This window comes from Salmo trutta, chromosome 38, assembly GCF_901001165.1.
Source record: "Salmo trutta chromosome 38, fSalTru1.1, whole genome shotgun sequence".
Lineage (NCBI taxonomy): Eukaryota > Metazoa > Chordata > Actinopteri > Salmoniformes > Salmonidae > Salmo > Salmo trutta.
The window spans coordinates 17,567,291-17,593,200 of NC_042994.1; the positions used below are offsets into that span (position 1 = coordinate 17,567,291).

Consider the following 25,910-nt stretch of genomic DNA (forward strand, 5'->3'; position numbering starts at 1 on the left):
CTCTGGCGACTCCTGACCGGCGGGCGGCTCTGACGACTCCTGACCGGCGGGCGGCTCTGGCGACTCCTGACCGGCGGGCGGCTCAGGTGACTCCTGACCGGCGGGCGGCTCTGGCGACTCCTGACTGGTGAGCGGCTGACGCACTAGATGCCTGATGCGTGGTACTGGTACTGTAGGTGTCAGCCTGGGAACACGCACCTCAGGGCTAGTGCGGGGAGCGGGAACAGGACGAGTCGGACTGGACTGACGCACTGGAAGCCTGGTGAGTGGTGCTGGTACTGGACATGCCAGACTGGGAACACGCACCTCAGGGCTAGTGCGGGGAGCGGGAACAGGACGAGTCGGACTGGGCTGACGCACTGGAAGCCTGGTGCGGGGTGCTGGTACTGGACGTGCCAGACTGGGGTTTCGCACTTCCGGGTCCGCACGAGAGACAGGAACTGGAAACACCGGGCCATGGAGGCGCACAGGCGGTCTTGATCTCACCTCCTGCACAACCCGTCCTAGCTGGATGGAACTAGTAGCCCTGTACGAGCGGGGTGCTCGGTTTTGGAGCAGTGGCTTCTTCCTTGCTGAGCGGCATTTCATGTTTGTTGATATTGGACTCGTTTTACTGTGGATATAGACAATTTTGTACCGGTTTCCTCCAGCATCTTCACAAGGTCCTTTGCTGTTCTGGGATTGATTGGCACTTTTCGCACCAAAGTACGTTCATCTCTAGGAGACAGAATGCGTCTCCTTCCTGAGCGGAATGACGGCTGCGTGGTCCCATGGTGTTTATACTTGCGTACTATTGTTTGTACAGATGAAAGTTGTACCTTCAGGCGTTTAGAAATTGTTCCCAAGGTCTACAATATTTTTTTGCTGAAGTCTTGGCTGATTTCTTTTGATTTTCCCATAATGTCAAGCAAAGAGTCACTGAGTTTGAATGTAGGCCTTGAAATACTGTCACGTCCTGACCAGTAAAGGGGTTATTTGTTATTATAGTTTGGTCAGGACGTGGCAGGGGTATTTGTTTTACATGGTTCGGGGTGGTTGTGTGTGTAGAGGGGTGTTAGATTTATGTATTCCGGGGTTTTTGGTTATTGTTCTATGTTAGTTTATTTCTATGTTCTGTCTAGTCGTTTATATTTCTATGTTTTGCTAATTGGTGTTGGGGCCTTCAGTTGGAGGCAGCTGTCTATTTTTGCCTCTGATTGAAGGTCCTATAATTAGGAGTATGTTTGTTTTGGGGTTTGTGGGAGATTGTTTCTTGTATTGCTGTGTGTTGCCTACAAGACTGTTTTGTGGTCCGTTTATCGTTTTTTTCGTGTTTGTTTTGGATTAATAAAAATGAGCATTCACGTACCCGCTGCGCCTTGGTCCATCTATTACGACGACCGTGACAAATACATCCACAGGTACACCTCCAATTGACTCAAATGATGTCAATTAGCCTATCAGAAGCTTCTAAAGCCATGACATCATTTTCTGGAATTTTCCAAGCTGTTTAATGGCACAGTCAACTTAGTGCATGTAAACTTCTGACCCACTGGAATTGTGATACAGTGATCTATAAGTGAAATAATCTGTCTGTAAACAATTGTTGGAAAAAGGACTTGTGTCATGCACAAAGTAGATGTCCTAACCGACTTGACAAAACTATAGTTTGTCAACAAGAAATTTGTGGAGTGGTTGAAAAACGAGTTTTAATGACTCCAACCTAAGTGTATGTAAACTTCCGACATCAACTGTAAATGTCCTTGGCAAAAGAAGGTGATTCTGGTTGGACTTTCTCTTCCAATGCATTTTGAGAAGGAGGTCCAGAGAATGAGAGGATTCAATGAAAGACTGCTGAGACTTTTAAATTGATTCTGTTATTATTATCTTATGTGTTTTCCAGGACACGTCTTTGCCACCCCCCTTCCCTCTCCCGGAGTCCCTAGGTCGTGCCTCTCCCGCTAGTGCCTTACTGTGGGGTCTGAAGCGGGTGTCTGTGCGTCTAGTCGATTGCAGGAAAACACTGGGGCTGAGTGGAACTGCGAGAGAAGGAGTTGAAGAGGAGGAAAAGGGGAGATTCAGATTCGATGTCATCAGGTAAGAATAATGGTGTGTGTGGATTTGACTTCAATCTTCTGTAACAGTTCATTGATTGATCAATATTTATTAATTGACCCATATTTGCAAAACGTAGCTATTTAGTGTTGATTAGCAGCTCATCTGTCAGGGCTCTACAGTGCAACTGTTTTGATCTCTTATAGGGCTCTGGTGGTCATGAAATTTCATCAGCCAGTGATTGTCAAGCAAATAATTGTCTGTCTCACGGTAATTGACCGTTAATTAATGTAAAAACATTTAGCATCTTCTGGCTTCCACACACAGCCTACCAGCCACTGATGCAGATCTTTAGAACATCTACATTTAAAAAAATTGAATAAATCCATGTAATTTAGCCTACACCTTCACAATAAATCCAGTATTTATTTTAGACAGGTCTAAAGAAACATGATATGAAGAAAATGTAGATTATTTCAGAAGAACAGAATAGCGTTGTCTGAGTTGTCCATATGTTAGGTCCTGATCTGGCTATGCCAAATGGCTGTGGGCTACACTAGTTCATTTAGCAGACAAGATTTGCTCAGAATTCCGTGGCATTATATTATAGTATGAAGAATACAATTGAACAAAGCTGAATAAAATAAAAACGATATTTTCTCCAAACATTTTGAGAGTGCGCTCATGCGGCTATTCTATGTTGAGCGGTTAACAAAGAAATAGGTTCTCCTATATGCTTACTTTAGAGTTATTAATGTAACTTTAGTTGTTCTACAAACGTTGGGCTATATGTTTTGATGTTTAATACATTGTAAGGCTGCATGATGCAACTCTAATGATGATTTGGAAACAGTAGCCTTAAAGGCATGAGCTCTGCTTTGTTTTTTTGCGCAGGCTGTGAAAGGCGGTTGGTGCTGCTGGCCTGTTGCCGTATTCTACTGCAGACAAATTGAGGATTGAAGTCAGGGGTGGTGCATCTGCTACAGACGAAAGTTGGACATTGATGTGGTTTTCTGACAACAATTCTCGGTGCAACATGGTAAATAAATTACTTAACTCTGAGTGGTTTTTATTGATCTGAGAGCAAGAATCAGTTTGGTAAAGGCAAAAGCATTTAGAAGCTTTAAGAAACCATTTTATATAACTTTTTCCAGTATATGCTATCTAGGAGGCAGATAGCAATAACTATCTGCACAAAATGTTCGTCTGCAATACTTTTGTGAGTAGGCTAAGCATTGCAGCTCATATAGAGCTTCATCCCAAAAAATGTGGTGCAGGAGATTCGACCTCAATCATAAGAGTTACAGATGCAGGTAAGGGGATGGGAGGACATAAAATCAGAGGTCCACAGTTTTTTATCCAAATCACATGGTTTACTTAAGAAAACTTGATAAGAAAATACAATTCGTTGTAATTAACATAAACACAAAACCAATAGTTTTAACAATGGTATGGATTACAAAATGCATGCAAGCATACTGAAAGATCTAGTTTGTGAATGATCATTCCAATATCTGATCCTTACAGAAGCTGACACAGATTATAAGGCATTAAATGGTGGGTTACACATTGTTGAAAAACTACTCATCTGATGAATTACTAAAATGAAGGTGTATTATTACAGAATAACATCTTTAGCTGTCTGACAGAACTAGAGCCCTCTTGGGGAGACTGTGGGTAGTTCACCCTCTCTCGCTGCTCCTCAGACGCACTCCAAGGCGGTAGGGCTTTGGAGACTGTGTCCCACCAAAGATGAGGCTGAAATCTGGGACACCTCCATCCTCAGGCCAGACGAATCGGAAACGCCGAAGCAATGTCACTAGAACCAGGAAGAGCTCCATACGTGCTAACCCCTCCCCCAGACACACACGAGGTCCTGGGGAACACACACACGGCTATCAATGAGAACAACACTTCGCTCATACCTTCATATGCATGTAGCCTGGCATTTTATGTCAACATATTCTCCTGTCTTAGTATCATTTATAAGCTATAGATATTGACGCTTTTACAAAAAGGCACCTGCAGAGAATGGCAGAAAGGCTTCTGGTTTCACAAACTCTCCGACCTCGTTGAGGAAATTCTCAGGGTTGAACTCGTGAGGGAATTTCCACTGGCCCTCTTCATGCAGCACTGAAGACAGGTTAGGAATCACCGTCGTGCCCTAGAACAGACGGGGGAGAGATGGATTAAGGGTGAGAAGGAGAGGCGGAGAGGTACACTAAAGGCTGAGACAGCACCAATCATGACATCACTCACTGTAGCCCAGGAGACCTTTATAGTTCTAAAGTCAACAACAGGCAGGATATAAGTCGTCATGGTAATGCTCACCTGGGGCAGCTGGTAGCTGTGTAGTTGTGTGTCGCTGCAGGTAGTATGGAACACGCTAAGAGGAACGGTGTCACTCATGCGCTGTGCCTCATGGATCGTGGCTTGAACATACGGCATGGCATGTCTGTCCTCAAACGAAGCGTCTGCACGTCCCTCAAGAACCTCGGCGATCTCTCGGTGACAGCGATCTGGGACAAACACACACTCTTTGGCCGGGTTTCAATCCAATCAATTTTTGTAGAATGTTTCATATTTAAAGCTAATTTCCTATTTAGCCGACATATGCATCGTTTACCGTGAATGCGGAACCATTGTCTACAAGCGCCATTGAACTGAATGAAATGTCTGCCAGTGTGTGTGTTGTGTGTATTTCCTCACCCTGTACATGCTGGTTGGTCATCAGGTGTAGCATGGCAGAGCGGAGGGTGTTGGAAGTCGTGTCTGTCCCAGCCAAGAACAGATCAAGTAGTAGAGACACCATCTGAGTGTCATTAAATGTGGAGCCTTCCTCAGCTGTCTGAAACACACACAAACACATACACGCACGCAGACACCAAAGGCATCTACATTCAATTCTGCATTCCACCCTGCTCCATCCTGTAAAGTACTTCCTCCTCTTCCACCAGCCCAATGAAAATGTTTGCCCTGTTCACGGAAGTCATTCCAAAGACTCTAAAAATGGGACCCGATGCCTCTCTGATTGGCAAATGGATTCAGGGTAAAGTCCTGCGACAGACTAGTGTCTTCTCCAGGGGTGTACTTCTACATCAAGCTTCTTAATGCTACAGAAACAGGAGATAGGCTCCTGCCCTATGGACCATTCAGGCTTACTTGTACAAGGCTACTTACTTTATATCTTATCTCCTTTATTTTACTTCTAGAACCATAGTTCTATTGTTCTCCTACCTTGTCAATCTGGTCCAGGTAGCAGTCAAGGAGGTCTCTGGGCTCTCCTGCGACCCTTGAATTTTTGTGCTTGGTCACAACCTTCTTGATATGTTCTTTAATTTGATCAAATTTGTGGAAAACGTTCCTGAAGGGCAAAGGGAGAGGCCTCAAGACCGGTATGATTTCATAGAGCTACAATAGATTGGAGGAAATGGAGGTAAAACAGAGGGGAATGTGGATCAGTGTGTCATGTCTAGCACAGAGAGGTCAGTGATGATCATGTAACTCTTATAAAAAAAAAGGTTCCATCTAGAATCTAAAAGGATTATTTGGCTGTCCCCATTGGAGAACACTTTGAAGAACACCTTTGAAGAACACTTTTGGGATCAGTGTAGAACCCTTTCCACAGAAGGTTTTACCTGGAACCCAAAAGGGTTCTACCTGGGGACAGCCGAAGAACCATTTTGGAACCCTTTTTTAGTAAGCATGGAGTGGTATAGGGCTTAGACTGTACCATGGCCCAAGGTCCGAGAGCTTCCTTGAGAAACTCATCTAACCTCTGGATGAGGGTGAGGATGACTGGGTCGTCATATTCAAACCTCTCTCCAAAAATCAGTGAGCAGATGATGTTAGACGCAGCCAGATGGAACAGGTGCTGAGGATCCATCGAACTGCCTACCAGGGCACAGCAACGATCACCACACGAGGCAATACATACGGACAAGGTAAGAACAGCGATCACAGAGCTACTGAATTGAACACACTGACAGGATAGATAAAGTAACAATCCCCACAGTCTTTATACCTTATGTTAAAACAAGTATAGTAAATATAGTCATACTGGGAGTATTACTGAGAGTATCTTATTTCTATTAAGTTTGTGTGGTTTATGGAAGTTTGTTACAACAACAAGGGGTTAATAGTGTAAGGGTTTGATATAGTATTTGGAGGAGCTTTGGGGTGGATACTAAGCGCTGATAATGACATGAATATGTACAGTGATGACTGTGATTACTAGGACGTTGTGTGTGTGTGAGACTGTACCAGCACTGCTCTCCAGCTCAGTGCAGATGTGGGACACCTCCTCCAGGATGCGCTCTTCCATGGAGCGTTTGCCCAGACCAAAGTTTCTCAGCGTGGTCAGAGCAAAGCGCCGGTGGTCCCTCCAGCTGGAGCCATAATTGGCCATGATGATCCCTGATCGGCACACACATACAAACACACACGGAGCGTGTCACGTCCTGACCCTAGTAAGATGTCATTTTCTATAGTTAGAGTAGGTCAGGGCGTGACAGGGGGTGTTTTGTGTTTTTTTTTTCTGTTTTCTATTTCTATGTTTAAGTTCTAGTTTTTCTATTTCTATGTTTTTTGGGGGTTGATCTCCAATTGGAGGCAGCTGGTCCTCGTTGCCTCTGATTGGAGATCATATTTAAGTAGGGGTTTTTCTTCCTGGGTTTTTGTGGGTAGTTGTTTTCCGTTTTGTTAGTTTACCTGAAGGAACTGTTGGCTGTCGTTTTGTTGTTTTTGTTCAAGTGTTTTCATTAAAGTAAAATATCAGCACTCTACATGCTGTGCCTTGGTCCCCTTTATACCACCCATGTTACAGAACTACCCACCATGATTGGATCAAGCGGCGTGCCCAGGCAGAATTGGACACCTGGTCACACAAGGAGTGGACGGAGCGGAGAAACTGGACTTGGGGCCAGGTAATCAAGCGATATCGGAGCCTACCTGGGAAGAACGAGAGGTATCCACAAAACCTTTTTGGGGGGGGCACTCGGGTAGTTTGGCTGGGCCAGGGGTGAGGCCTGAGTCAACTCCCCGTGCTTATTGTGGTGAGCATGTGCCTGTATCTCGCACTCTCCCTCCAGTGCGCCTCCATAATCCAATACGTCCTGTGCCTGTTCTTCGCACTCTCCCTCCAGTTCGCATCCATAGCCCAGTACGGCTGGTGCCTGCTTTGAGCACTCGGTCGTCAGTGCGTCTCCCCAGTCCGGTGAGACCGGTTCCAGCTCCACGTACAAAGCCTCCAGTGATAATCGATGGTCCGACGCCTGTAGAGATGATCCATGGCACTAAGCCTCTAGTGATGATCCATGGCCCGGAGCCTGTAGGGATGTTCCATGGCACGAAGCCTGCAGAGGTAATCCATGGCCCGGAACCTGTAGAGATAATCCTTGGCAAAAAGCCTGGAGGGATTATAAATGGTCCGGAGCCTGTAGGGATAAACCATGGCATGACACCTGAAGGAATAATCCATGGCCCGGCACCTGTAGAGATAATCCATGGTAAGAAGCCTCCAGTGATGATCCAGGGCACGGAACCTGTCGAGATGATCCATGGCATGGAGCCAGCAGCAACGGTCACTAGTCCTGAACCTATTATGACGCCTCCCAGTCCGGAGCCTCCGGCGACGCTTCTCCGTCCAGAGGCTCCTGCGACGCTTCTCCGTCTGGAGGCTCCAGCGACGCTCCCCAGTCCGGAGCCTGCAGCGACGCTCCCCAGTCCGGAGCCTCCAGCGACGCTCCCCAGTCCGGAGCCTCCAGCGACGCTCCCCAGTCCGGAGCCTGCAGCGACGCTCCCCAGTCCGGAGCCTCCAGCGACGCTCCCCAGTCCGGAGCCTGCAGCGACGCTCCCCAGTCCGGAGCCTGCAGCGACGCTCCCCAGTCCGGAGCCTGCAGCGACGCTCCCCAGTCCGGAGCCTGCAGCGACGCTCCCCAGTCCGGAGCCTCCAGCGACGCTCCCCAGTCCGGAGCCTGCAGCGACGCTCCCCAGTCCGGAGCCTGCAGCGACGCTCCCCAGTCCGGAGCCTGCAGCGACGCTCCCCAGTCCGGAGCCTGCAGCGACGGTCCGCAGCCCGGGGCCTCCAGCGACGATCCGCAGCCCAGAGTCTTCAGCGGTGGCCCGCAGCCCAGAGTCTTCAGCGGCGGCCCGCAGCCCAGAACCTCGGCTGTCGTTTTGTTGTTTTTGTTCAAGTGTTTTCATTAAAGTAAAATATGAGCACTCTACATGCTGCGCCTTGGTCCCCTTTATACGACCCGTGTTACAGAGCGTAAGTGGGTCGGACTCACGGTCTCATGTCTGCTACTTTAAAATCAGTGTCACACTCAGCCTAAGGGGTGATTTCCTATTGGGCTAATTCTTAAGACGTTGGTTTCTCCTGTGGGAGACCAGGGCTCAGATACCGCCGGTGGCACATACACACAGTGCCCTTATTATAACACATATTATAAAAGGGGTCAAGAACGTACTACCTTTGCCTTTGAAGATGTGGCTGGCCATCATATGGGTTGGTCGTCCAGCATATTCCGCTGCGCGTGTCACCAGTGCCTCACGAACCACCTCCAGGCCATTCAGAACCACTGCAGGCCGTGAGCCGATGTACAGACTGAACACGTTACCATAGCGCCTCTTCAGCTGAAGCACAGAAGGAGAGGGACAGGGGGAGTATTTATTGTGAGAATATAATGTGGAACTTTTCTTTTGAAATGTTATTCAAGCACGCAAGGGTTGATGGATAAGCTTTCAGTCTTGCGTTTTAGAGTGGTTACAGGAGTAATTCTTGGCTGACTACTATTATTTTTCCCTTTACAAGTTGTGTAGCACTCTGATATTAAACATTGAGCCCCTGGTTTTCGTATGTGTAATACCAAATAGCTCAACCTTATTCAGAACATATCTATACAGTGTTGTTAGTGTGTAATTACACAATTTCTACCCAGGATAATAAAGTTTTTCCCTTTTTTTTAAATTCAATATTTTTTCCTTGTTTATAAATCCCATAGAATGTTACAGATTAGAAATAACAGAAAGCATGGTTTCTATCCACAATTTTCACTAACTATTTTACTAGGTAAGTCAGTTAAGAACAAATTCTTATTTACAACGACGGCCTACCCCAGATGACACTGGGCCAATTGTGCGCCACCCTAAAGAACTCCCAATCAGAATGGATGTGATGTAGGCAGGATTCGAACCAGGAACTGCAGTGACACCTCTTGCACTGAGATGCAGTGCCTTAGACTGCTGCGCCACTTATTATTTCTGTTTCTTGTCAAATTAATGAATCATTGTCTTTTGTTGAAATTATGTTATGACATTCCAACCTTGTTGAGCATTTTTTTGTCCAATTGTGGCATGAATCAACTATTGTATCCGTTGTCCTAAAACTAGCCTACATCACACTTAATACCCATTCAGTCAGACTGGTCTCATAGACTAGACGTAACATAGTAAATGTAGATCCGGGACTATCAAATGAGTATGATATGTTACCTCTGGTATGGTTACATAAGACAGATGGTTACTTAAGGCAGTGGTTCCAAAACTTGTTTTATTTTTAAGAACCCTGTCCAGATTTAAATTTACAGATTTACATTTACATTTTTTGTCACTCAAATATCACATGAATACACATTAGACATGGGAAACTGTATAGAATTGCAAGAAATGTAGCTATAAAACGGCAAAATTTTCTTTGCACCCCATGACAAAATGTGTAGAATTGCAGGAAATAAGCTTTAAACCTGCAAAATCCTGTCCACCAACAAGAGGGGTGTGAACAGTTTTTTGTCATGAACAATGCTGTGCCAAATATAAATAGACGTGGTGCGTGCGCGCAGGGAGTGCCCAGCAAATTCATAACATATTGTTCATTTTTGCATATTCACAACATATAATACAAATTATAATTCGTAACATATCATAACGAAATGGGTGATGGACATCCATAATACACACCATACGAAACGTAACATATCATACATACTAAATGGAGTGACTCGGATTTATTATACAGAATAATAGGAATCCGTTGACCTATATTACGAGTTGCTTGAAGAAAGCTTTATCCAAAATATTAGCGTCACAAAAAAAAGTTCTTTCCAGCAGCATTATCGTAGCAGGTCTCGAGAGTAGGTCTAGCGAGAGTTGGTCTAACTCTAGCCTACAAAGTATAGCCCACTTTACCCTTTCCAGGTCTTTGAGGGGGTTGGCAGGATCCAGCTGTAGCAGATTGCCGAGGATGGGCAGGGGACGGGGTCCTGGTGGGAAGTTTTTAGGTCGGCGGACCCTGATGAAGAAAAATAGAAGGAGGATAAAGAGCCACAACAACACCACCGACCCAAGCATCGCGACTGGGCTTCAGGAATTGTGTAGGCTACATCACGATTTAATGCTGGCTGATTTAAAGACGCTGCCACCCACACAAATTGTGGACTTTGTTTTGAACACTAGTCAACAAGGGTTTATGAGAGGGATATTTGCTAACTCTAAGTTCACAGATCTATGGCAACAGTTAATGTGGGAGGTAACCTGTCTGCCTATGGGAGACTAGTAGGTTTACAGCCTTGATTCAGGACTTGATATTTTTAGTTTGATTTGGTATTGGAACTGGGGGTTTATTTGCCACCCAATACGAGGTAAAGACAGTTTCAAACTGTATATTCGACGATATTCACGCTTTCAAACCTCAACAGCTTTCAAACCACTTGAGCCACAGGCTCCAAATAAGTGTCATGATGTTGGAAAAATTGCACACAACATTGCACAGGTCTTATTTTCACAATTTGGACATGAATTCGCTTTCCAAAGCTAATAAACGTGGAAATGTGAGCAGCATTTTGTATTCCTAGTTGAATTAGTTATGGAGCGTAAACAAAGTACAAACTTTTTATACATTCGAATGTCAATAGCTCCTTGGTCATGTTACCTACTTGACTCGAACAAGGTTCAGAATGTCCACTGACTACCCTTCTATGTTGCACACCTTTAGTTTGTCAATTTTCATGTCACTTGTTTTTACACACATTTTTCAAAATGTAAAATTTCAATTGTTTGAAGTCATGACCAAGGAGCTATTGAAATGTGACATTTTGAAAAATTCATGAAAAATCTTGTGAGATGAAACTGGACAAACTAAAGGGTTTGCAATGTGTAGGCCAACTGATTGGACATTCGGAACCTTGTTTGACGTCAGTAGGTCACATGACTAAGGAGCTATTGGAATTTTTAAGTTAGAAAAATTCATGTAAAAACATGTGACATGAAAATGGACAAACTAAGGGGTGTGCAATATAGAAGGGTAGTCAATGGACATTCTGAACCTTGTTTGAATTCAGTAGGTCACATGACCAAGGAGCTATTGAAATTTTAAATTTGGAAGAATTAATGCAAAATCTTGTGAGATGAAAATGGACAAACTAATGGGGGTGCAATACAGAAGGGTAGTCAGTGGACATTCTAAACCTTGTTTGAAGTCAGTAGGCCACATGACCAAGGAGCTATTGAAATGTTATATTTTTAAAATTCATGTAAAATCTTGTGAGATGAAAATGGACAAACTAAAGAGTGTGCAATGTGTAGGCCCACTGAGTGGACATTCTGAACCTTGTTTAAAGTCAGTAGGTCACATGACCAAGGAGCTATTGACATTTGAAATATTGAAAAATTCATGTAAATATGTGTGAGATGAAAATGTGCAAACTAAAGGATGTGCAATATAGAAGGATAGTCAGTGGACATTCTGAACCTTGTTTGAATTCAGTAGGTCACATGGCCAATGAGCTATTTAAATTTTACATTTTGAAAAATTCATGTGAAATCTTGCGAGATCAAAATTTACAAACTAAGGGGTGCGCAATGTGTAGGCCCACTGAGTGGACATTCTGAACCTTGTTTGAAGTCAGTAGGTCACATGACTAAGGAGCTATTGGAATTTTTAAGTTAGAAAAATTCATGTAAAAACATGTGACATGAAAATGGACAAACTAAGGGGTGTGCAATACAGAAGGGTAGTCAGTGAACATTCTAAACCTTGTTTGAAGTCAGTAGGTCACATGACCAATGAGCTATTGAAATTCAAAATGTTAATAAATAATTTAAAATACTGCAAGATGTAAATCAACAAAAAAAAGTCTGTAATGCGTGTCTATGCCATCGAGTTAGCTACAACAAGTTTTAAAGTTTTAGGAGTAATGATTAAAGAGCTGTTGAAATGTGAAAATGTTGATTTGTCACTATGTTGACGGTTCCTAACTGCTTTTGGTGGACATAAGGAAAACTAACGGGCGAATATCTGTTGAATATCCAACCTGAAACTGGTTTTACCTCGGTTCACAGAATGTATTGTGAAGTTTCAATGCGCAATACTTTGGAAATGGATGCAACAACAATATTCCATGCTCTAATTTATTATGACATTTCTTTCCAGAATATTTTGATATTCGCCAAAATTAAGAATTCTAACAATTACCAAGACAAGAGCTTTTTTTGCAAAGATTCAAACACAAATAGAAGATTTATCCAAACCTTTCAACAAAGGTATTTGGTAGTAGAAAGAGGAGGAAGGGAAGTGTCACGGTTGTCGTCGGGAATGGAGGACCAAAACGCAGCAGGAATGTGGATGCTCATCTTGTATATTTATTTACATAACAAGAACACCAAAAACAACAAAACGAAACGAACTCACAAACAACAAAACAGTCTTGTCAGGCTCACACTCAGCAAAACAAGAAACAATCTCCCACAAACACTAAACCAAACACATACCCATATATAGGACTCTCAATCAGAGGCAACGAGAAAGCACCTGCCTCCAATTGAGAGTCCAACCCCCCATTAACCTAAACATAGAAATACAACCCACTAGACTAAACATAGAAATACATAAACAAGGATCAGTGCCCAAAAACCCCGGAATACATAAATCAAATACCCTTCTACAAAAAACACCACCCCGAACCACATGAAACAAATTCCCTCTGCCACGTCCTGACCAAACTACAATAACAAATAACCCTTATACTGGTCAGGATGTGACAGTACCCCCCCCACCTAAAGGTGCAGACCCCGGATGCACCTCATAAATAAACAAAACCCAAAACAACAACAAAAAAATCCCTCTAAACTAAAGGGAGGGAAGGGAGGGTGGCTGCCGTCACCGACGGCACTTGTGCTACACCCCCCCTCCCCAACCCACCTATACAGGTGGTGGTTCAGGCTCCGGCCTACTGTCCTCCAGAATGCAGACAGACTTAATCCGTTTCAGGCCGTAGGCAGACTCCCCTCGTTCCGGATCGTAGGCAGACCTCTTCCATTCCACACTGTCCGCAGACTCATTTGAAACACAGTTACTTATATTTATTTCTGGATCATTAATAGACTTACTCAGTTCCGGGTTGCTGCTAGACTCCTTTGGTTCCGGGTCATAGGCAGACTCACCCGGTTCTGGGTCACAGGCAGACCCCTTCGGTTCCGAGTCACAGGCAGACCCCTTCGGTTCCAGGTCATAGTCAGACCCCCTCGGTTCCGGGTCACAGGCAGACTCCCTCGGTTTCGGGTCACAGGCAGACCCCCTCGGTTCCGGGTCACAGGCAGACCCCCTCGGTTCCGGGTCACAGGCAGACCCCCTCGGTTCCGGGTCACAGGCAGACCCCCTCAGTTCCGGGCAGGCGGGCCACTCTGGCAGATCCGGCGCGGCGGGCCACTCTGGCAGATCCGGCGCGGCGGGCCACTCTGGCAGATCCGGCGCGGCGGGCCACTCTGGCAGCTCCGGGCAGACGGGCCGCTCTGGCAGCTCCGGGCAGAAGGGCCGCTCTGGCAGCTCCGGGCAGACGGGCCGCTCTGGCAGCTCCGGGCAGACGGGCCGCTCTGGCAGCTCCGGCGCGGCGGGCCGCTCTGGCAGATCCGGCGCGGCGGGCCGCTCTGGCAGATCCGGCGCGGCGGGCCGCTCTGGCAGATCCGGCGCGGCGGGCCGCTCTGGCGACTCCTGACCGGCGGGAGGCTCTGGCGACTCCTGACCGGCGGGAGGCTCTGGCGACTCCTGACCGGCGGGCGGCTCTGGCGACTCCTGACCGGCGGGCGGCTCTGGCGACTACTGACTGGCGGGCGGCTCTGGCGACTCCTGACCGGCGGGCGGCTCTGACGACTCCTGACCGGCGGGCGGCTCTGGCGACTCCTGACCGGCGGGCGGCTCAGGTGACTCCTGACCGGCGGGCGGCTCTGGCGACTCCTGACTGGTGAGCGGCTGATGCACTAGATGCCTGATGCGTGGTACTGGTACTGTAGGTGTCAGCCTGGGAACACGCACCTCAGGGCTAGTGTGGGGAGCGGGAACAGGACGAGTCGGACTGGACTGACGCACTGGAAGCCTGGTGAGTGGTGCTGGTACTGGACATGCCAGACTGGGAACACGCACCTCAGGGCTAGTGCGGGGAGCGGGAACAGGACGAGTCGGACTGGGCTGACACACTGGAAGCCTGGTGCGGGGTGCTGGTACTGGACGTGCCAGACTGGGGTTTCGCACTTCCGGGTCCGCACGAGAGACAGGAACTGGAAACACCGGGCCATGGAGGCGCACAGGCGGTCTTGATCTCACCTCCTGCACAACCCGTCCTAGCTGGATGGAACTGGTAGCCCTGTACGAGCGGGGTGCTCGGTTTTGGAGCAGTGGCTTCTTCCTTGCTGAGCGGCATTTCATGTTTGTTGATATTGGACTCGTTTTACTGTGGATATAGACAATTTTGTACCTGTTTCCTCCAGCATCTTCACAAGGTCCTTTGCTGTTCTGGGATTGATTGGCACTTTTCGCACCAAAGTACGTTCATCTCTAGGAGACAGAATGCGTCTCCTTCCTGAGCGGAATGACGGCTGCGTGGTCCCATGGTGTTTATACTTGTGTACTATTGTTTGTACAGATGAAAGTTGTACCTTCAGTCGTTTAGAAATTGTTCCCAAGGTCTACAATATTTTTTTGCTGAAGTCTTGGCTGATTTCTTTTGATTTTCCCATAATGTCAAGCAAAGAGTCACTGAGTTTGAATGTAGGCCTTGAAATACTGTCACGTCCTGACCAGTAAAGGGGTTATTTGTTATTATAGTTTGGTCAGGACGTGGCAGGGGTATTTGTTTTACATGGTTCGGGGTGGTTGTGTGTGTAGAGGGGTGTTAGATTTATGTATTCCGGGGTTTTTGGTTATTGTTCTATGTTAGTTTATTTCTATGTTCTGTCTAGTCGTTTATATTTCTATGTTTTGCTAATTGGTGTTGGGGCCTTCAGTTGGAGGCAGCTGTCTATTGTTGCCTCTGATTGAAGGTCCTATAATTAGGAGTATGTTTGTTTTGGGGTTTGTGGGAGATTGTTTCTTGTATTGCTGTGTGTTGCCTACAAGACTGTTTTGTGGTCCGTTTATCGTTTTTTTCGTGTTTGTTTTGGATTAATAAAAATGAGCATTCACGTACCCGCTGCGCCTTGGTCCATCTATTACGACGACCGTGACAAATACATCCACAGGTACACCTCCAATTGACTCAAATGATGTCAATTAGCCTATCAGAAGCTTCTAAAGCCATGACATCATTTTCTGGAATTTTCCAAGCTGTTAAATGGCACAGTCAACTTAGTGCATGTAAACTTCTGACCCACTGGAATTGTGATACAGTGATCTATAAGTGAAATAATCTGTCTGTAAACAATTGTTGGAAAAAGGACTTGTGTCATGCACAAAGTAGATGTCCTAACCGACTTGACAAAACTATAGTTTGTCAACAAGAAATTTGTGGAGTGGTTGAAAAACGAGTTTTAATGACTCCAACCTAAGTGTATGTAAACTTCCGACATCAACTGTAAATGTCCTTGGCAAAAGAAGGTGATTCTGGTTGGACTTTCTCTTCCAATGCATTTTGAGAAGGAGGTCCAGAGAATGAGAGGATTCAATGAAAGACTGCTGAGACTTTTAAATTGATTCTGTTATTATTATCTTATGTGTTTTCCAGGACACGTCTTTGCCACCCCCCTTCCCTCTCCCGGAGTCCCTAGGTCGTGCCTCTCCCGCTAGTGCCTTACTGTGGGGTCTGAAGCGGGTGTCTGTGCGTCTAGTCGATTGCAGGAAAACACTGGGGCTGAGTGGAACTGCGAGAGAAGGAGTTGAAGAGGAGGAAAAGGGGAGATTCAGATTCGATGTCATCAGGTAAGAATAATGGTGTGTGTGGATTTGACTTCAATCTTCTGTAACAGTTCATTGATTGATCAATATTTATTAATTGACCCATATTTGCAAAACGTAGCTATTTAGTGTTGATTAGCAGCTCATCTGTCAGGGCTCTACAGTGCAACTGTTTTGATCTCTTATAGGGCTCTGGTGGTCATGAAATTTCATCAGCCAGTGATTGTCAAGCAAATAATTGTCTGTCTCACGGTAATTGACCGTTAATTAATGTAAAAACATTTAGCATCTTCTGGCTTCCACACACAGCCTACCAGCCACTGATGCAGATCTTTAGAACATCTACATTTAAAAAAATTGAATAAATCCATGTAATTTAGCCTACACCTTCACAATAAATCCAGTATTTATTTTAGACAGGTCTAAAGAAACATGATATGAAGAAAATGTAGATTATTTCAGAAGAACGGAATAGCGTTGTCTGAGTTGTCCATATGTTAGGTCCTGATCTGGCTATGCCAAATGGCTGTGGGCTACACTAGTTCATTTAGCAGACAAGATTTGCTCAGAATTCCGTGGCATTATTTTATAGTATGAAGAATACAATTGAACAAAGCTGAATAAAATAAAAACGATATTTTCTCCAAACATTTTGAGAGTGCGCTCATGCGGCTATTCTATGTTGAGCGGTTAACAAAGAAATAGGTTCTCCTATATGCTTACTTTAGAGTTATTAATGTAACTTTAGTTGTTCTACAAACGTTGGGCTATATGTTTTGATGTTTAATACATTGTAAGGCTGCATGATGCGACTCTAATAATGATTTGGAAACAGTAGCCTTAAAGGCATGAGCTCCGCTTTGTTTTTTTGCGCAGGCTGTGAAAGGCGGTTGGTGCTGCTGGCCTGTTGCCGTATTCTACTGCAGACAAATTGAGGATTGAAGTCAGGGGTGGTGCATCTGCTACAGACGAAAGTTGGACACTGATGTGGTTTTCCGACAACAATTCTCGGTGCAACATGGTAGTGTTGCCATTGTTCATAAAGTTTTTCTTTATATTGTCAAAAATTAACATGTCTACAACCCCCATATCACACAATCAAATTGTAAATATACTGTATGTGTGTACATGGTACTATCAATTGGGGAGAGAGAGCCTGAAATATCACATTCATTTGTACATATTCACTGTATACATATGAATCGAGGCAAAGTTGCTTCTTCTGTTTAGACACATGTTCGGTCCCGTTCGCGTGGGTCAAGCCAAAACAAAGCAGGAGATGGCTGCAAGTTGCGGCTGGTGAGGAGCAACTGCAGAAAATGTAAGTAGACTGTAGTTGGAACTTCATGGCCTTTGATCACATGGCTGTTTTAATGTTCATGCAGTCAACATGTAGGCGAAAGTCTTAAAATATTTATCCCCATAATGCACAAATTTTGAAAAGCAGGCCACTCAAACGCCCCCAGTGCCGAGGAGAGATTTCTTCATGGTTCTTTCTGGAGAGGTGACTATAGAGGTCCCTCCATAAATTACTTAACTCTGAGTGGTTTTTATTGATCTGAGAGCAAGAATCAGTTTGGTAAAGGCAAAAGCATTTAGAAGCTTTAAGAAATGATTTTATATAACATTTTCCAGCATATGCTATCTAGGAGGCAGATAGCAATAACTATCTGCACGAAACGTTCGTCTGCAATACTTTTGTGAGTAGGCTAAGCATTGCAGCTCATATAGAGCTTCATCAAAAAAAAATTGGTGCAGGAGATTCGACCTCAATCATAAGAGTTACAGATGCAGGTAAGGGGATGGGAGGACATAAAATCAGAGGTCCACATTTTTTATCCAAATCACATAGTTTACTTAAAAAAACTTGATAAGAAAATACAATTCATTGTAATTAACATAAACACAAAACCAATAGTTTTAACAATGGAATGGATTACAAAATACATGCAAGCTACTGAAAGATCTAGTTTGTGAATGATCATTCCAATATCTGATCCTTACAGAAGCTGACACAGATTATAAGGCATTAAATGGTGGGTTACACATTGTTGAAAAACTACTCATCTGATGAATTACTAAAATGAAGGTGTATTATTACAGAATAACATCTTTAGCTGTCTGACAGAACTAGAGCCCTCTTGGGGAGACTGTGGGTAGTTCACCCTCTCTCGCTGCTCCTCAGACGCACTCCAAGGCGGTAGGGCTTTGGAGACTGTGTCCCACCAAAGATGAGGCTGAAATCTGGGACACCTCCATCCTCAGGCCAGACGAATCGGAAACGCCGAAGCAATGTCACTAGAACCAGGAAAAGCTCCATACGTGCTAACCCCTCCCCCAGACACACACGAGGTCCTGGGGAACACACACACGGCTATCAATGAGAACAACACTTCGCTCATACCTTCATATGCATGCAGCCTGGCATTTTATGTCAACATATTCTCCTGTCTTAGTATCATTTATAAGCTATAGATATTGACGCTTTTACAAAAAGGCACCTGCAGAGAATGGCAGAAAGGCTTCTGGTTTCACAAACTCTCCGACCTCGTTGAGGAAATTCTCAGGGTTGAACTCGTGAGGGAATTTCCACTGGCCCTCTTCATGCAGCACTGAAGACAGGTTAGGAATCACCATCATGCCCTAGAACAGACGGGGGAGAGATGGATTAAGGGTGAGAAGGAGAGGCGGAGAGGTACACTAAAGGCTGAGACAGCACCAATCATGTAGCCCAGGAGACCTTTATAGTTCTAAGGTCAACAACAGGCAGGATATCAGTCGTCATGGTAATGCTCACCTGGGGCAGCTGGTAGCTGTGTAGTTGTGTGTCGCTGCAGGTAGTATGGAACACGCTAAGAGGAACGGTGTCACTCATGCGCTGTGCCTCATGGATCGTGGCTTGAACATACGGCATGGCATGTCTGTCCTCAAACGAAGCGTCTACACGTCCCTCAAGAACATCGGCAATCTCTCGGTGACAGCGATCTGGGACAAACACACACTCTTTGGCCACGTTTCAATCCAATCAATTTTTGTAGAATGTTTCATATTTAAAGCTAATTTCCTATTTAGCCGGCATATGCATCGTTTACCCTGAATGCGGAACCATTGTCTACAAGCGCCATTGAACTGAATGAAATGTCTGCCAGTGTGTGTGTTGTGTGTGTATTTGCTCACCCTGTACATGCTGGTTGGTCATCAGGTGTAGCATGGCAGAGCGGAGGGTGTTGGAAGTCGTGTCTGTCCCAGCCATGAACAGATCAAGTAGTAGAGACACCATCTGAGTGTCATTAAATGTGGAGCCTTCCTCAGCTGTCTGAAACACACACAAACACATACACGCACGCAGACACCAAAGGCATCTACATTCAATTCTGCATTCCACCCTGCTCCATCCTGTAAAGTACTTCCTCCTCTTCCACCAGCCCAATTAAAATGTTTGCCCTGTTCACGGAAGTCATTCCAAAGACTCTAAAAATGGGACCCGATGCCTCTCTGATTGGCAAATGGATTCAGGGTAAAGTCCTGCGACAGACTAGTGTCCTTTCCAGGGGTGTACTTCTACATCAAGCTTCTTAATGCTACAGAAACAGGAGATAGGCTCCTGCCCTATGGACCATTCAGGCTTACTTGTACAAGGCTACTTACTTTATATCTTATCTCCTTTATTTTACTTCTAGAACCATAGTTCTATTGTTCTCCTACCTTGTCAATCTGGTCCAGGTAGCAGTCAAGGAGGTCTCTGGGCTCTCCTGCGACCCTTGAATTTTTGTGCATGGTCACAACCTTCTTGATATGTTCTTTAATTTGATCAAATTTGTGGAAAGCATTCCTGAAGGGCAAAGGGAGGGGCCTCAAGACCGGTATGATTTCATAGAGCTACAATAGATTGGAGGAAATGGAGGTAAAACAGAGGGGAATGTGGATCAGTGTGTCATGTCTAGCACAGAGAGATCAGTGATGATCATGTAACTCTTATAAAAAATAAAAAAAAAGGTTCCATCTAGAATCTAAAAGGATTATTTGGATGTCCCTATTGAAGAACACCTTTTGAAGAACACTTTTGGGTTCAGTGTAGAACCCTTTCCACAGAAGGTTCTACCTGGAACACAAAAGGGTTCTACCTGGGGACAGCCGAAGAACCATTTTGGAACCATTTTTTAGTAAGCATGGAGTGGTACAGGGCTTAGACTGTACCATGGCCCAAGGTCCAACAGCTTCCTTGATGAACTCCTCTAACCTCTGGATGAGGGTGAGGATGACTGGGTCGTCATATTCAAACCTCTCTCCAAAAATCAGTGAGCAGATGATGTTAGACGCAGCCAGATGGAACAGGTGCTGAGGATCCATCGAACTGCCTACCAGGGCACAGCAACGATCACCACACGAGGCAATACATACGGACAAGGTAAGAACAGCGATCACAGAGCTACTGAATTGAACACACTGACAGGATAGATAAAGTAACAATCCCCACAATCTTTATACCTTATGTTCAAACAAGTATAGTAAATATAGTCATACTGGGAGTATTACTGAGAGTATCTTATTTGTATTAAGTTTGTGTGGTTTATGGAAGTTTGGTACAACAACAAGGGGTTAATAGTGTAAGGGTTTGATATAGTATTTGGAGGAGCTTTGGGGTGGATACTAAGCGCTGATAATGACATGAATATGTACAGTGATGACTGTGATTACTAGGACGTTGTGTGTGTGTGAGACTGTACCAGCACTGCTCTCCAGCTCAGTGCAGATGTGGGACACCTCCTCCAGGATGCGCTCTTCCATGGAGCGTTTGCCCAGACCAAAGTTTCTCAGCGTGGTCAGAGCAAAGCGCCGGTGGTCCCTCCAGCTGGAGCCATAATTGGCCATGACGACCCCTGATCGGCACACACATACAAACACACACGGAGCACACGGTTTTATGTGGTTCAGTGTGGTGTGTTAGTTAGGAGGGCGTTTGATTTATTATTTCCGGGTTTTGAGTTATGGTCTATGTTTATGTATTTCTATGTGTAGTCTAGTAAGTGTGTGTTCTATGTTGAGTTAATTGGGGTGGACTTCCAATTGAAGGCAGCTGTTTGGTGTTGCCTTTGATTGGAAGTCCTATATTAGTTGGGTGTGTTTGTCTGTGTATTTGTGGGAGATTGTTCTTGGATTGCTGTGTTGCCTTCAAGACTGTTATTTTGTCGTTCATCGGTTTGTTATTTTTGTATACGTGTTTGTTTGGTTTTCTTCCTTCTTTTCCCGTAAATAAAGAAGATGAGTATACATGTGCCTGCTGCGTTTTGGTCCTCCTTCACCGACGACAACCGTGACATGGTCTGGAGCCTGTAGGGATAAACCATGGCATGACGCCTGTATGAATAATCCATGGCCCGGCACTTGTAGAGATAATCCATGGTAAGAAGCCTCCAGTGATGATCCAGGGCGCGGAACCTGTAGAGATGATCCATGGCATGGAGCCAGCAGCAACGGTCACTAGTCCTGAACCTATTATGATGCCTCCCAGTCCGGAGCCTCCGGCAACTCTCCCCAGTCCGGAGCCTGCGGCGACGCTCCCCAGTCCAGGGCCTCCGGCGACGCTCCCCAGCCCGGGGCCTCCGGCGACGCTCCCCAGCCCGGGGCCTCCGGCGACGCTCCCCAGCCCGGGGCCTCTGGCGACGCTCCCCAGCCCGGGGCCTCCGGCGACGCTCCCCAGCCCGGGGGCTCCGGCGACGCTCCCCAGCCCGGGGGCTCCGGCGACGCTCCCCAGCCCGGAGTCTTCAGCGGCGGCCCGCAGCCCAGAACCTCGGCTGTCGTTTTGTTGTTTTTGTTCAACTGTTTTCATTAAAGTAAAATATGAGCACTCTACATGCTGCGCCCTGGTCCCCTTTATACGACCCGTGTTACAGAGCGTAAGTGGGTCGGACTCACGGTCTCATGTCTGCTACTTTAAAATCAGTGTCACACTCAGCCTAAGGGGTGATTTCCTATTGGGCTAATTCTTAAGACGTTGGTTTCTCCTGTGGGAGACCAGGGCTCAGATACCGCCGGTGGCACATACACACAGTGCCCTTATTATAACACATATTATAAAGGGGGTCAAAAACGTACTACCTTTGCCTTTGAAGAGGTGGCTGATCATCATATGGGTTGGTCGTCCAGCATATTCCGCTGCGCGTGTCACCAGTGCCTCACGAACCACTTCCAGGCCATTCAAAACCACTGCAGGCCGTGAGCCGATGTACAGACTGAACACGTTACCATAGCGCCTCTTCAGCTGAAGCACAGAAGGAGAGGGACAGGGGGAGTATTTATTGTGAGAAAATAATGTGGAACTTTTCTTTTGAAATGTTATTCAAGCACGCAAGGGTTGATGGATAAGCTTTCAGTCTTGCGTTTTAGAGTGGTTACAGGAGTAACTCTTGGCTGACTACTATTATTTGTCCCTTTACAAGTTGTGTAGCACTCTGATATTAAACAATGAGCCCCTGGTTTTCGTATGTGTAATAACAAAATAGCTCAACCTTATTCAGAACATATCTATACAGTGTTGTTTGTGTAATTACACAATTTCTACCCAGGATAATAAAGTTTTTCCCTTTTTTTAAAAATTCAATATTTTTTCCTTGTTTAAAAATCCCATAGAATGTTACAGTTTAGAAATAACAGAAAGCATGGTTTTTATCCACAATTTTCACTAACTATTTTACTAGGTAAGTCAGTTAAGAACAAATTCTTATTTACAATGACGGCCTACCCCAGATGACACTGGGCCAATTGTGCGCCACCCTAAGGGACTCCAAATCAGAATGGATGTGATGTAGCCTGGATTCGAACCAGGAACTGCAGTGACACCTCTTGCAATTTTTTTTGTCACTCAAATATCACATGAATACACATTAGACATGGGAAACTGTATAGAATTGCAAGAAATGTAGCTATAAAACGGCAACATTTTCTTTGCACCCTATGACAAAATGTGTAGAATTGCAGGAAATAAGCTTTAAACCTGCAAAATCCTGTCCACCAACAAGAGGGGTGTGAACCGTTTTTTTGTCATGAACAGTGCCGTGCCAAATATAAATAGACGTGGTGCATGCGCGCAGGGAGGGCCCAGCAAATTCATAACATATTGTTCATTTTTGCAAATTCATAACATATAATACAAATTATAATTCGTAACATATCATAACGAAATGGGCGATGGACATCCATAATACACACCATACGAAACGTAACATATCATACATACTAAATGGAGTGACTCGGATTTATTATACAGAATAATAGGAATCCGTTGACCTATATTACGAGTTGCTTGAAGAAAGCTTTATCCAAAATATTAGCGTCACAAAAAAAAGTTCTTTCCAGCAGCATTATCGTAGCAGGTCTCGAGAGTAGGTCTAGCGAGAGTTGGTCTAACTCTAGCCTACAAAGTATAGCCCACTTTACCCTTTCCAGGTCTTTGAGGGGGTTGGCAGGATCCAGCTGTAGCAGATTGCCGAGGATGGGCAGGGGACGGGGTCCTGGTGGGAAGTTTTTAGGTCGGCGGACCCTGATGAAGAAAAATAGAAGGAGGATAAAGAGCCACAACAACACCACCGACCCAAGCATCGCGACTGGGCTTCAGGAATTGTGTAGGCTACATCACGATTTAATGCTGGCTGATTTAAAGACGCTGCCACCCACACAAATTGTGGACTTTGTTTTGAACACTAGTCAACAAGGGTTTATGAGAGGGATATTTGCTAACTCTAAGTTCACAGATCTATGGCAACAGTTAATGTGGGAGGTAACCTGTCTGCCTATGGGAGACTAGTAGGTTTACAGCCTTGATTCAGGACTTGATATTTTTAGTTTGATTTGGTATTGGAACTGGGGCTTTATTTGCCACCCATTACGAGGTAAAGACAGTTTCAAACTGTATATTCGACGATATTTTTATTTTATTTATTTTGCTCCTTTGCACCATATTATTTATATTTGAACTTTGAACTTTCTTCAAACTACAAATCTACCATTCCAGTGTTTTTCTTGCCATACTTTATTTACTTTGCCACCATGGCATTTTTTGCCTTTACCTCCCTTATCTCACATCATTTGCTCACATTGTATATAGTCTTATTTTTTCTACTGCATCATTGATTGTATGTTGTTTTACTCCATGTGTAACTCTGTGTTTTTGTATGTTGTCGAACTGCTTTGCTTTATCTTGGCCAGGCCGCAATTGTAAATGAGAACTTGTTCTCAACTTGCCTACCTGGTTAAATAAAGGTGAAATAAAAAAAATAAAAAAATATTTGCGCTTTCAAACCTCAACAGCTTTCAAACCACTTGAGCCACAGGCTCCAAATAAGTGTCATGATGTTGGAAAAATGTTGTATTCCTAGTTGAATTAGTTATGGCGCGTAAACAAAGTACAAACTTACTTTTATTTAAAAAAATGTACTTATCTATTTTTTTATTTAACACTTTTTCTTAAACTTCTTAAAGAATTGTTCCAAATTTAAAATTTCAATAGCTCCTTGGTCATGTTACCTACTTGACTCTAACAAGGTTCAGAATGTCCACTGACTACCCTTCTATATTGCACACCTTTAGTTTGTAAATTTTCATGACACATGTTTTTACACACATTTTTCAAAATGTAAATCTTCAGTTGTTTGAAGTCATGACCAAGAAGCTATTGAAATTTTACATTTTGAAAAATGAATGTAAAATCTTGTGAGATGAAACTGGACAAACTAAAAGTTGTGTAATGTGTAGGCCAACTGATTGGACATTCTGCACCTTGTTTGACGTCAGTAGGTCACATGACTAAGGAGCTATTGGATTTTTTAAGTTAGAAAAATTTGTGTAAAAACGTGTGACATGAAAATTGACAAACTAAGGGGTGTGCAATATAGAAGGGTAGTCAGTGGACATTCTGAACCTTGTTTGAAGTAAGTAGGTCACATGACCAAGGAGCTATTGACATTTTAAATTTGGAACAATTCTTTAAGAAGTTTAAGAAAAAGTGTTAAATAAAAAAATAGATAAGTACATTTTTTTAAATAAAAGTAACAAATAATTAAACAGCATCAGTGAAACAACAATAGAGAGGCTATATACAGGGGGTACTGTTACAGAGTCAATGTGCGAGGGCACCGGTTAGTCGAGGTAATATGTACATGCACAGCTGAAGTCGGAAGTTTACATACACCTTAGCCAAATACATTTAAACTCAGTTTTTCACAATTCCTGACATTTAATCCTAGTAAAAATTCCCTGTCTTAGGTCAGTTAGGATCACCACTTTATTTTAAGAATGTGAAATGCCAGAATAATAATAGAGAGAATGATTTATTTCAGATTTTATTTCTTTCATCACATTCCCAGTGGGTCAGAAGTTTACATACACTCAATTAGTATTTGGTAGCTTTGCCTTTAAATTGTTTAACTTGGGTCAAACGTTTCGGTTAGCCTTCCACAAGCTTCCCACAATAAGTTGGGTGAATGTTGTCCTATTCTTCCCGAATGAGCTGGTGTAACTGAGTCAGGTTTGTAGGCCTCCTTGCTCGCACACGCTTTTTCAGTTCTACCCACACATTTTCTATAGGATTGAGGTCAGGGCTTTGTGATGGCCACTCCAATACCTTGACTTTGTTGTCCTTAAGCCATTTTGCAACAACTTTGGAAGTATGCTTGGGGTCATTGTCCATTTCGAAGACCCATTTGCGACCAAGCTTTAA

At 44.5% G+C, this 25,910-nt stretch overlaps 2 protein-coding genes and 1 long non-coding RNA gene across 3 annotated transcripts; 1 reads left to right on the top strand and 2 right to left on the bottom strand.

Moving 5' to 3' along the window:
• The first annotated feature begins 1,856 nt into the window (after nt 1-1,856).
• On the top strand, nt 1,857-3,096 carry LOC115178648 (uncharacterized). Its single transcript, XR_003872654.1, has 2 exons — nt 1,857-2,076; nt 2,929-3,096. It is a non-coding gene; the product is annotated as an uncharacterized LOC115178648 (long non-coding RNA).
• A 289-nt stretch (nt 3,097-3,385) lies between these two features.
• LOC115178645 (vitamin D(3) 25-hydroxylase) lies at nt 3,386-10,463 on the bottom strand. Its single transcript, XM_029739899.1, has 9 exons — nt 10,222-10,463; nt 8,508-8,670; nt 6,298-6,450; nt 5,768-5,928; nt 5,272-5,445; nt 4,744-4,882; nt 4,366-4,553; nt 4,057-4,198; nt 3,386-3,910 (listed from the first exon to the last, which is right to left on the bottom strand). The coding sequence occupies exons 1-9, from the start codon at nt 10,381-10,383 to the stop codon at nt 3,717-3,719; spliced, it is 1,476 nt and encodes a 491-aa protein (XP_029595759.1). The 5' UTR covers nt 10,384-10,463; the 3' UTR covers nt 3,386-3,716.
• Nucleotides 10,464-18,033: 7,570 nt separating this feature from the next.
• Nucleotides 18,034-23,874, bottom strand: LOC115178646 (vitamin D(3) 25-hydroxylase-like). The gene is made up of 9 exons (XM_029739900.1): nt 23,633-23,874; nt 22,295-22,457; nt 20,923-21,075; nt 20,393-20,553; nt 19,901-20,074; nt 19,373-19,511; nt 18,993-19,180; nt 18,697-18,838; nt 18,034-18,550 (listed from the first exon to the last, which is right to left on the bottom strand). The coding sequence occupies exons 1-9, from the start codon at nt 23,792-23,794 to the stop codon at nt 18,357-18,359; spliced, it is 1,476 nt and encodes a 491-aa protein (XP_029595760.1). The 5' UTR covers nt 23,795-23,874; the 3' UTR covers nt 18,034-18,356.
• Nucleotides 23,875-25,910: the final 2,036 nt, after the last annotated feature.